Here is a 12,574-nt window from a genome sequence, read left to right on the forward strand (position 1 = left end):
TAGGATACAGAATTTCCCATATATCGATTTTATTTTATTAAAATAAACTATAAAAAGTTATATTTTGACTAAAAACACACTAATATAAAAATTAAGCAGTCGGATCTTAAACTATAACACACAACATATGAACATCGTCAGATTCAATAAAATGTCACTTCTGTTCTGTTGATCTATGACCATGCATTTTGCGTCTTTATCACTTTCATTCACAAAAACATACTTTGTCTCTTTCTGGTTACTCACGTAATCATGGCGGATCGAACACGAAAAATAAACAAAATTTAATAATTTATCTTCATTTACGTGTGATAGGTGATTCCATGAAGTTTGTTTCTTTTTCGAGCATAATTTTTGCATTTACGCATTGCACAAGAAGGCATTTTGAGGCTTAAAATTCAAAATAATGACGTTTAACGTGTTCAGTGACATTCGTGTGTATTACTACGCCGCGCGAGAGCGACTGGAGTCGTTTCAACTCGTTTTACACCACTTGACGTATTTTGTATGTTTCAAGTTTTGCCCGCTTGTGGCGTATCTTCAGGTTATAGATCAATGTTCCAAATGCGCCATTATCTACTATCTGCCCCGTGTTGCTATAATAGTTGCCGACCGCTGACGTAAACCCGTCTCCTTTTATGACACGACCCTAGCAATGCGCCAAAAACAACGATAAGCTATAAAGGCCCTATAATACCCTCAATGGAAGCAATTAGTCACCTGACTTAATAGCAGGTCTACAGGTCCCATTCAAATTCATTCAATACTTTACGATCTATTGTTCGCGCTTGGCTAGTTGAACATAGAGTTGTGACGTCAGAGCCGCGGTGTGCTATGGTTGAATTAGTGGATTTGGGCTTCGATTTTTAATAAGGTCCCAACGTTTATTGTTTTAGTTTTTAAAATATTACGATTTGTATCTGTGTGTACTGTGTATGCTACATACATACGGTGTTACTAAAAAATCATAATACGATCCACCTCGTGGTTGGTGGTCGAGTGCCTGTGGACATTTATAATCAACCCCAGATAGGATTGAAAAGTCAGCCGCAGGTGCGTTACCCCTGAGAACTAAGTTGGAACGCCTTAACTAAGCGTAATTTCCAGAGTCAGAAGTCGTTGCTTATATGAAAAAATATCCTACCAATAAAAATATGCAGTAAAATTGCAACAATTATAATAATGGTCTCAGTCACAGGAGGTCATGGCGTCGGTCATTATTTACGGTAGTGCATTGTTTGGGTTCTTTGTTTCGCGTTATGAAGTACACGAGATCCGTAGCAACGATTTTACGGTGATGTGACCGCGGGTGTAGTGTTAATAAACTTTGTCGTACAAGAAATCTTGTTTTAGAGGTTTAAATATTTATGTATGTATAAACGTAGTTATTATCGACCGATTTCTGTTTCTGGGCAGGGGTCTCCTCTCAAAATAAGTCAAGGTTAGGCCGAAATCCACCACGCTGGCAGATTTTGGGTCGTTAGAGTTAACAAAGTGAGTGTTTGTGTGTAATAATTCAAATAAGGCTTATGATATATTATGCCTTCAGTAACAACATAATTTCATAAAATTTTCGTCAAGGGGCCGTTCAAGTATTACGTAAGCAGATTTATTACAATTATTTACCCCCCATCTCCCTTGTCAGCTAAAGTAAACAAAACTCTTACCCCCCTCCCCCATGCTTACGTAAACATTTTTCAATTAATGTATTGTTTATTTTAATGTTATAATTATAATGTTTAATGTTATTATTATAATTTTAATTTGCGGGAATCCCCGAAAATGCGTTTCGTTTTCAAGCAAAGACAATAAGGGTTGCCATTCGTGTAAACATGTAAATAACTACCGGTGACGTAATCATCATCTATACTCCCCTACCCCCCACGTCATCCAAAATAAGCAAAGCAAGGACAAATAGAGCTCACGTAATACTTGAACGGCCCCCAATCACTACTGTTTTAATTCCATCGATAACACGAGAAATGTCTTCCTCCAGACGTGGACACCCACGAGCCCGACGAGAAGTCCCTGATAACGTACATCTCGTCGCTGTACGAGACGTTCCCGGAGCCGCCGCCCGTGCACCCGCTGTTCGACGCGGAGTCGCAGCGTCGCGCCGCCGCCTACACCGAGCAGGCCGCCTGGCACCGCGCCTGGCTGCACGAGAAGTGCTCGCTTATGCAGGTGAGGAGCCTAGAAGTATGAGCTTATATAGGCAGGATGAAGCCATGAGAAGTGTGAACTTATGCAGGTATGAAGCTAGAAGTGTCTGCTTATATAGGTAGCATGGATAAGTGTTTGCCTATATAGGTCTGAAATCCGGAGAAGTGCTCGCTTATGCGGGTATGAAGCAAGAAGTTATTGTTTATACAGGTATTAAGCCACGAGAAGTGTGAGCTTATGCAGGTACGACGAAATTTTGTGTATACTTCTTAAGTAGCAGTTACTGAACTTTATGAGATCTACGTGAATGATCTACGTGAACTTGAAACCTATGCAATTAAAATGAAGCCGTGAGAAATGCTCGCAAATGCAAGCACGACGAAATTACTAGAAGTGTGAGGTTATGTAGGTACGAATACACGAAGTACGAGTTTACGACTAATCCACGAGATATATGCAGCTTCTTCTAATGCGTTGATTAGTTTGATGATACCGATATCATGACAAATTATCATTAAGCATGAATTTCAGATTGGTCCTTAAAGATTTTCTTGAAATATTCAATTGCTAATAGCGATTCCATTTTAGAACTTTGTTGATTCTCTGTTTCATCCCCAGGACCGTGCTTTCCCGTCAACTTTGATTGAGATGAAAAAGCTGCTCAGTGAGAGCACGCGCTTCCGCAACGAGGAGGTGCCGCTGCGCCAAAGGGAGAAGGTCAAGCTCTTCCACCAGTATATGGAACTTGAGGTGAGTTGGGAATTCCACATGAGCGATAAATTATCGATAGCAGAGTAATGTGAGATCAGAGAGGTTATAAATGTGGTGGGGTAAGAGGCGCTTAGAAGGCTCGGACGGAAAACTTGAATGAGGCCTCCAGTCTAGACTAAACGTTAATGTAATTTTACAAAATTTTCAAGAGAACTTGTCAGTTAGAAAGTGGTCACGGAGTCATCTGAACATAGAAGAAGTTACATAGCTCATCTAATGTTATTATATTGCCACATTTTACCGTGGACGCTTTGGACATTGTAATCAAGTCCAAATAAGAATAGAATGTTGTCTACATTTTATTCACCATACAATACATCAAGATAATGCATGTACCATTGTTATCTTTGAGTACTAAATTTAAAGGCCTTATGGAACTGCTTAATTGCTGTTTCGTCAAAAATCCCAGGAGATTGGGAAAGCCACTGGGAAAAGTGAATCTGTTACATCTTGAAGTTAACAGTTTCATCAGAACAGTTACACTGCTGCTCTAAGGCAGTAATACGTGGTACATTTGTACGGAATCGTTAGAGTTCTACCACTTTCTAAAATTTAAGGAAGTGTTCGATCATCGATCGATGAAATTGGTCTATTTTTTTCATCAGATCAGACTAATTAACAAATTTTCAGAAATTTCCAGAAATGTTTTGAAATAGTTTTTATCCTGACTTTGCATTTCCGCAAAATAACGTCTGATTTGCTATCCACCTTCCAGAAATACTTCGAATCAGTGGGCGAATGTGAAGTGGAGCCGACTCTGAGGCCCGAGGCGCTGGAGCAGGCGTGGTCGCGGCTGCTGATGGCGCAGCAGGAGCGCGAGCGCGACCTCGCCGACGAGATCCGCCGCCTGGAGCGCTTGCAACGCTTGGCGGAGAAACTACACAGGTAATTAGGACTTTTTTTAGTTCAGCGTTTCCGAACTAAGGGTATGCGAACTATTGGTGATCTGCAGCGACACTGGAAGCGTTTACGAAGTGGTAAGCAAGAAATTTTAGGACAAGAAATAAGATAACCTTTTTCGTAGACTTCTTTCTGAGATACATTTAAAACTGAGGCGAAACAATAGGTAGGTCTATTTTTTCTTATGTTTTTGCTAATTTACAATTATAATAATAATAATAAGCCTTTTATTTATCTTTAACCTAACCTAGATACATGTAATAAAAGTTTAGTAATAAAAACGAGAAATAAAATAATTAAGTTAAAGCCCCTTTGCGGGTATAGGCCTCCTCCAGACGTCCCCATTTTCCTCTATCTTTCCCTTTCTCTATCCAGTCTGTGCCCGCTATTTTCCTTATCTCATCTGTCCAGCGTTCTGCAGGGCGACCCCTTCCTCTTCTTTTGACCGGACCTTTCCAAATTGTAACCCGCTTAGTCCATCTATCTTCCGTCATGCGGGCTATGTGTCCTGCCCATTTCCACTTTAAGCAGAGTGCGTGTTGTTGTGCATCTTTAATCTTTGTTATGCTTCGAATATCTTTGCTCTTGCGTTTATCGCTAAGTTTAACATTTAGGATGCTTCTCTCCATGGCACGTTGGCAAGATCGTATTTTACTTTTCGTTGATTTGTTAAAAATCCAGGTTTGAGCACCGTATGTCAAACAAGGCAACAAGCACGCATCCATTATTTTTCTTTTTAGCCTTAGAGATAAATTTGATTTTATAATATTTATAGAGATAATATTTCTTTTAAACTCCAATATTTTTTTCATGTAAGGTTAATTCTTCGAGCCAGGTCATCTTTGTGTCTTGTCTTTTTAAAAGAGATTTGTTTACCAAGATAAATATAGTTATCTACGTACTCTATCGGTGTTTGGTTAATTTGTATAGGGTTTTTCACACTATTTGTAGCTACTTTTGTCTTTGAAATGTTTAATTGTAATCCAAGATTTAGGCTAGCTATATTTAGTTCTCTTGTCATTTCTTCTAACTCTATTGATGTTTTTGAAAATAAAACGATGTCGTCTGCAAATCTAAGGTTGCTGAGAAACTTTCCATTTATATTAATTCCTTTCTTTTCCCATTTTAAATCCTTCATGATGTTTTGTAATACCGCTATGAAGAGCTTTACCGATAATGGGTCTCCCTGCTTTATGCCTCTACGTATTTTAATTACTGGACCGAGTTTGTCAAGTTTTATGCGGCTTGTGCTTTTCTTGTATATGTCTTTTAATATGTTAATGTATTTTGTTTGGAATATTTTGGTGTTCTAATGCTTGCCAAATACTTTCGTGTGATATAGAGTTGAATGCTTTCTTTTTTTTTTTTTTTTTTTTAAATTTACAATTATCCACTTAAAATATTGTTATGCGAGGGTCATGTTTTTATCCTTCATTTGACTGCTGACTGATTTACGATTAACTGTATTTCATGTAATTCGTGGATTTCAAAAATTAACCACTAATTAACATTAAATTCCTACTTGACGATGTTTACAGATACTTTGCTATCGATAAGGACTAAGTTGAAGTCCCTTGTATAAGTGTCTTCTTTACTAAGTCTTTCAAACCAGTACACAGCATTGCTTAACACATTATCATCATCATCATCATCTAACAGATGTGGCGGTGGTGCCACCGGAGTCAAAGCATGAAGTCCAAGTTACCTTCAAATTAATTCCAATATTACCTTATTTTTACAGAGATATCAAACAAACAGAAGGCGGACTAGACAACGTAGAACGACACATCGAGAGCGAGATCCGCCGAGTGGAGCGCGGAGTTCACCCCGCGGAGGCCAAGATGGCCGCCGAGCAGATCGAACAAGAGCTACGCGCAATGGAGCACACTATACAGGAGATGTTCCAAGACTCCCATGCCCTAAGAGAAGGGAGATACCCGCAAGCGACTGAGCTGCATAAACGGTAAGTTTTGACAGCTTATGTAAGACTTAAGATACTGGCATAAGTCTGTAGTATATCTTGTTGTGTTTTTTTTGTTTGATTACTCTGTGGCTGTTCATTAATCGACTATCATGGGGAAGTAAAAGAGATTTTATATGAATTTATTTTACGATGTTTCATATTTTATTCCATCATTTTGGGGTGTATGTGGTATGTGTCTACAACAGCCACTCCAAAAAGAAATTGATTGACTCCTATTTCCAAAACGAGATTTTTTATATTCTATTAGATTTTACAAAGTTACCAGAAGCAGCATAAGCATGCAGGTAAACTAATCTTAATCGTCTCTATCACATATTTCTATAACTAACGGCTCTGTTATTCCAACTTCCTTCAAGCTTCCAGTCAGAATAGCCATTTTTTTCTAAATTCCTCTAATTATTTTACTAATCTTTTCTTAAAGTTAAGTTCTGTCTTCTCTCAACTTTTCTTACTCTATTCTCCTTTCAGAGTACAACAAATCCATCTTACCACAACTCTATTCTCCTTCCAGAGTACAACAAGTCCACGACCGTTGGCTGAACGCTCGCCAGGCCTTCACTGGCCGGCTAGTGCCCCGGTTATCGTCAGTACGACTGCCGGTGCAGCAGACCACAGTGCGACGGGAGACCCGCACGGTGCTGGAGACCAGGGTCCACGACGCGGACCCCAAGTTCCAGCAGCTCCACGAGGCCACCAGGTGGTGTAAGGAGAGATTGGTGAGTTACGTCTTTTTATAATATAGGAGTAGCAGATGAGCATGCAGCCCACTCTAAGTGGCTACTGCCACCCGTGGACATCTATAATCAACCCCAGATAAAATTAGATATTTCTACCTGAGGTAGGCCACAGATGCGCCGCTACGCCCTGTTATTAGGTAGAAATAATGTTGTTTTAGAAGGGGTATTGCTATTAAGCTGTAATAAGGCCGACTTTTGAAGGAGATCGTTAAGCTATAATAATATGCAGATTAATATTGCTTGATCTTCTCTGTTTCCTTTCAAACCAGAAACATAAAATACGACACTGTTGCAAACTCGTAATAGTTTTCTTTGTACTTTGTTTGTACTTAAACTGTGTATTGTATTCCAGAAAAAGCTTCACGAAGCCGACTACGGATCGGACTTACCATCAGTCCAGCACGAGCTGGACAAGCATCAGCGAGAACACAAACAGATCGACCAATTCCACTCTAAGGTATATATTATTATTACTTATCTATTCTAACTATTATTTTTACAACTCAATGCGCAGCGTAAACCTGTGACCCTAATCCCAAAGTGAGGAATTCTGCGCAGTAGTGGATTATAAAGTAGACAGACACTAAGAAAGTATTTGTGATATTTCGCTCCATAAAGGGATAAATAGGTGAGGGAAGTGAAACTTATGTTGTAGTAATAATCTTAGGAAAACTCAGCACTATTGCAAATTAAAGATTATAAATACCTAAATATAATTAAAACAGCTTTAAAAGCAATAATTATAAACAACCGTTTTTATTATTTTTTTACAAAATATCTTCTTGTATCAACTTTGGTAAGAACATCGGTCCAACAATTTCTCTAACAATTAAATTAATCATTTAAATAATTTCCCTTATAACAAACGGACAAACATGTGTTTGTTTAGTATTTCAGTCCCAAGCATGTGTCTAGTTTTCGTTATTAATGATTCTACAATTATACCCTCATTATTATTTTAATTGGTTTTGTTCAAGTTGTTTAATTATTGATTTGTTCAAATTGTTTAATTATGTTTTTGTTCAAATTGTTTATATATTGTTTTTGTGTCCCCAGGTCGAACAATGTGTGCACAGTCGCACAAACTTCTCCGGTGAAGAGCTAAACCTGTACAACCAACACCTCAGCCAGCTGCAGAAGCTGTACGCTGAACTGCTCTCAACCAGCACAAAGCGGTAAGAACCGGTTATTAGTTCCAGCGTTTGATTAGAGATGGCGTTACTAGTATTGACCCGTACTCAAAAGGGACACCGTTGTGATTCGAAAAAAAGCTACTTATTTTTTTCTTTTAATTCTTGTATTCTGTACTACTCGTATTAGTGAAATATTATACATCAATTTTGGTTAATCTCTTATTTATCAAGCCTGTATTGCTATAGAGGGCGTTGTGATGACACATTTTTAAATCTTATGTGATTATCATAAAAGACTTTTTTTTTATCTATAAAATCAATCTTGCCCAATAATGATTTTTGCGGCGTTTCAATTTTAAATGTGAACCGTTGCGCCATTGGAGGACTATTTCATTTTATAGTATTTTTATTGGGACATTTTTGAGCTCAGATCCAAATTTCATTACTCGATACATAAATGATTATCACAAGTTGCTTTAATTTGAAAAATAACAGAATAACATACCTCTAATTTGAAAAATAACACTTTATACCCACAACACTTTACACCTACAGCATGTCAGACCTGGACGCGTTGCAAGACTTCCTCCAATCAGCCACAGCAGAGCTGAACTGGCTCAACGAGAAGGAACAGGTGGAGTTGTCCAGAGACTGGGCGGACCCGCACATCAACCTGCCAGCTGTGCAACATTACTATGAGGTTAGTACCACGTAGTGTTAGAGGCATGGTCGTAGTTATAGATGTTCATTTGTTAGGTCATTGTAGTGTGTTGGGCTGGCTTCCGCTAGATGGCAGTGTTTACAATAATTACATAAATACTAAATTTGGTAAATCAAAAGGCACTTATATTAAATTTCATGATCAAATATTTTGTGTTTGGTTTTTATAAAAGATTTCTGCAAAAAAACGAAATTTTATTGCGTTAGTCTTTTACGCAAAAAATTCTATAAATCTTTTGTGAAAACCAAGCCTATAGTAGTGATATAGAATAAACATTATTATAATTGGAATGTTAATGTAAGTTTTTCGGAAACGATTATATACAATGTTAGTTTTAACCGACTTCCCTAAGGAAAGAGGTTATCCATTCGTCGGGTTTTTTCATCTAGTGGAAGACAGCCTTGCTAGCTTGCTACCATTCACTTTTTAAATAAGACAATAATTGGTAACTTACATTCATGGGTACTTTTCCAAAACAATTTGAGTAGTCAGAGCGTGTTTAAAATGTGAATGAGTAGCGAAAAGAACGAATGAGAATATAATAATGATATTCACGTTCATTCTTTATTCACTCATAAGGTTTTCGAATATATTTCCATCAGCATTGAATAGTTTTAGAATGAATAGATTTCGTTACGATTAGATACTTTTATTATTAGGTGCATTATTAAATGAACGAATGAACAAATTAATATCATTCTTTGTCCCTAAAGTTATAAATAAAAAATGCTGTGAACCCTTTAATTTGAAATATTTTTTAATTATGTCTATATGAATAGTTTTTTAATGGTTTTAATTAGGTAATTATAAAATAGACTTAGCAAATATATTCTGCATTTGTAAATACTAGTTTCAAACAATAATATTAGATTTTGAGAAGAATAGAACTTGGTAATAATATCCCCTCATTAGATTTTAGAAATGAAATGCTAAAAAATCATTTTCATTATATTCATTAATATAAATATTTTAGCGAATGAATTTGGTACTTTAACTATTTCTTAATTATCTCTGATGTCCTCAAAATGTTAATGAAGAAGCAATTTATACATAAAATCTCAAAGTATTGTTTTTTTTTTATCTTTATCTGAATTAATTAGTACACTTTGCTTATTTCAAAGTCTTTAAAGAGATCAAAGCGGTTTCAAATATTTATGAACACAAACATATTCTCCATACTTATAAAGAATAATATACAAGTGTCATACTTATGGATACTTATAGAGGATGTTCCAAAACTAATTACTATTGAAGAAATTCATACTTTTCCTACCTAAAATATTTTATAACTATTTTTAAAAAATCAATTCAAAGCCACAAAGTGCCGAATTCATTCGCTACCCCCACCATCGTACACCCCACCACATGTTGCTGTACTGTACATACAAACATACATGCGGCAAATATATTACTATTTCGTTTACCCGTTCCGTTCTTTCTGTGCAAGCATTCATTTGGAGATGATAGAGAGGTTTGTTTTCACTATATTTTTTGTTATTTTTTGAATATTTTGTTTGCTGTTTTGTTAATATTTTACGCTTCACTAGGAGTCATTCATATGTTACGTCACGCGAATTTTATAGTTTAATCCCTCCCTGTATATCGTGATGTCACACTTACGATTAAAATTTGAAAATGTGATCTAAATTTTTTCGATTTATTTGTTATTATTTCCGATGTGTTGTTTTATGAAAATGTGTGGTAGATGGCGCCACTTTTCCTGAAGTACAACAGATAAAAATATATTAATATTTTTAGTAATAGTACTTCAATTTGTATTTATGTTTGAGCTTCTCTTATAATTAAACTTTTAACTTCTAAAGCAACTACACAACACATTACAAATTGTATATCGTACTAGAATTTTCCATTGATTCGTAAGTTGTTTATAAGTATAAAATATATGTAATTTTTTGTTACGTAGTGTGGCGCCTCTAGCGGACAAAAAGTGAGCGTAAGCTGTTACGTCACGAAATAGTCTCTCTCTACCCTTTTCTCATGTCATGTTACATTTTAGACTCCTCCCCCTCTTAGTGACGTATTTATGAATGACTCCTTTCAAACAAATTCAGTCTATGTTGTAATGGTAATTGATCAAATGTGTTTCTGTAGCAACTGATGTCGTCGTTGGAGAAGAGGGAGCTGCAGTTCAGCAACGTGATCGATAGGGGCGAAGCCCTGATAGCGCAGCACCATCCCGCTATGAAGACTATTGAAGCTCATCTGCAGGTTAGTTTAATTTTATTGAGTTGAATTTAACAGAGTAGAATTTATTTTTTTCTAAACTTATTGTTTTAAACTGGCTATGAGGAGAGTCTTTTTACACACATAAGAAGTTACACTTCTTTGGCGTAATTTATTAAAAAAGCTGGCTTTCGGTGTGTTTCAGTTTTAATGTATCAATTTTGATAGTATATCGTTACAATAGGTTCATTTACAATTCCATCTGTTGGCAATAGATATCATCATTAAGAGCATAGTTAATTTGAGTTTTCTACTAGTTCTAACCGAACGCACTTTTTTCGTTTACATATTACATATAAAAGATTAGTAATCTCTCCGCTAATTTTAATTATTATTCTATTATAATATCAACATCGTCATATATTACGAAAAGCCAAAAGTTCTCAAACCTCCGTTTACTCTGCCCTTTTGATTAAAAATAACTTTCAACATTATGTTACTACCTTACAGGGTGAGTGTTAGTCAGGATATTACAATAAAAATGTTAATTAACTATTTTCGTACAGGTGATGCAGTCCCAATGGGCGTGGGTGCTTCAACTGACGCTGTGCCTCGAGACCCATCTGAAGCACACCACACAATACCATAACTTCTTCGAACAAGTCAAGGAGGCCGAGAAGTGGATACAGAAGTAAGTAAAGAACATTTAGCAATGTAGGTTTTATCGCGATGTTTTCCCGTAGTGCAAATTTGAAAAATTAGCGCGTAATAGTGTTGGAACCTCGAAAACTGGAAACAATGTGGTTTCAATGTGGTAGCTCAAGATTTATCACTAAGTAATTCCTACTGTTCTTACTTATAAGCTATGCAGATTCATAATCTTAGCTATATAGGCGCCCAAGCTTTGTTAATCATCGGCGACTTTAATATTATTTTATTACTATTTTGTAAAAGGAGAGTGGCGAAGGGGTATCTTTAGTATTACTTTACACTTCAGTGCCACTTTAATGGTAAGAGAGGAAGAAAGCCTTCCTGAAAGCCACCTCTTAAAAGTCGTATAGGCGTCGGTCTTTTCTTATCTCCTTTTTCTGTAAATGCTATCCTATTTTCGACATAAAAATCAAAGTTACGCTTTCCTTAAAAAATGCATAATATCTCCTGACTTGTATTTCCCATACTCATTTATAAATTTGTTCCAGACGTGAAGAAGCCCTAAACACAACCTTCTCCCAATCCGAGTTCACCCTCGACCAAGGGGAGCGCCTCCTGAAGGGCATGCAGGACCTTCGCGAGGAGCTGAACGGGCAGGGCACCGCCGTGTCCCGGCTGGTGGAGGAGGCGCAGGAGGTGCGCCCTGTGAAGCAGCGAAGGGCCCCGGTGACCAGGCCGCTAAGGGCTGAGACTGTGTGCGCGTATAAACATGCTAACGTGAGTGTTTGAGTACCATGTATTAAGGTATAGTTATTTGAACCTAGGTTTTACCCGCGGTCAGTTGCAGTCGGATTTTTTTATCCCTCGGAAACAGTACTTTTTTGGGTATCAGTATCCTATGCTGTTTTCTGAATCCCTGACAACGTGTGTACAAAATTTCACAACAATTGGTTATTTAGTAGTTGTTTAGTAGTATGTGTAGTTAATAAAACATGAATGCGTAACCAAGAAACAAAGTTATGTTCTCATTTATAATATAATGTAAGATTTAAGAATAAAAAAAAAGTAGTTAAAAAACATCTTTGCAACATTGGTCCTGGCTGGCACCGTTAAATAGCGGTTGTTAAACCTTGTCATAGGTAATTCCTTGCAGTAACTTTTCCTTCTAAACGAATAATTGCCATACAAATCACCATTTTCAAAAATGTTAATATAGGATCCATTAAACTAGTCACCCAGGAACAAAGTAGATTTCTGAAATTAAAGAAACAGAAATATAAATTGTGTAGTACGAAAGAGCTGTAATATAAGGCTATTACATGTTTACTAG

At 36.7% G+C, this 12,574-nt stretch overlaps 1 protein-coding gene across 10 annotated transcripts in view; it reads left to right on the forward strand.

The window, feature by feature from the left end:
• Positions 1 to 12,574, forward strand: part of shot (dystonin-like protein short stop) — a 383,469-nt gene that overhangs the window by 238,188 nt on the left and 132,707 nt on the right. For all 10 annotated transcript variants that reach the window (XM_073091892.1, XM_073091894.1, XM_073091890.1 and 7 more), the window contains 11 exons: positions 1,997 to 2,184; positions 2,782 to 2,913; positions 3,650 to 3,819; positions 5,576 to 5,797; positions 6,330 to 6,534; positions 6,908 to 7,012; positions 7,612 to 7,730; positions 8,244 to 8,388; positions 10,522 to 10,638; positions 11,160 to 11,284; positions 11,793 to 12,021. In XM_073091892.1, the coding sequence (XP_072947993.1) occupies positions 1,997 to 2,184; positions 2,782 to 2,913; positions 3,650 to 3,819; positions 5,576 to 5,797; positions 6,330 to 6,534; positions 6,908 to 7,012; positions 7,612 to 7,730; positions 8,244 to 8,388; positions 10,522 to 10,638; positions 11,160 to 11,284; positions 11,793 to 12,021 (1,757 nt within the window). The remainder of the gene's footprint in view (positions 1 to 1,996; positions 2,185 to 2,781; positions 2,914 to 3,649; positions 3,820 to 5,575; positions 5,798 to 6,329; positions 6,535 to 6,907; positions 7,013 to 7,611; positions 7,731 to 8,243; positions 8,389 to 10,521; positions 10,639 to 11,159; positions 11,285 to 11,792; positions 12,022 to 12,574) is intronic.

Source organism: Epargyreus clarus, unplaced genomic scaffold, assembly GCF_041222505.1.
Source record: "Epargyreus clarus isolate Ecla_fem2 unplaced genomic scaffold, WU_Ecla_fem_2.2 ptg000035l, whole genome shotgun sequence".
NCBI lineage: Eukaryota > Metazoa > Arthropoda > Insecta > Lepidoptera > Hesperiidae > Epargyreus > Epargyreus clarus.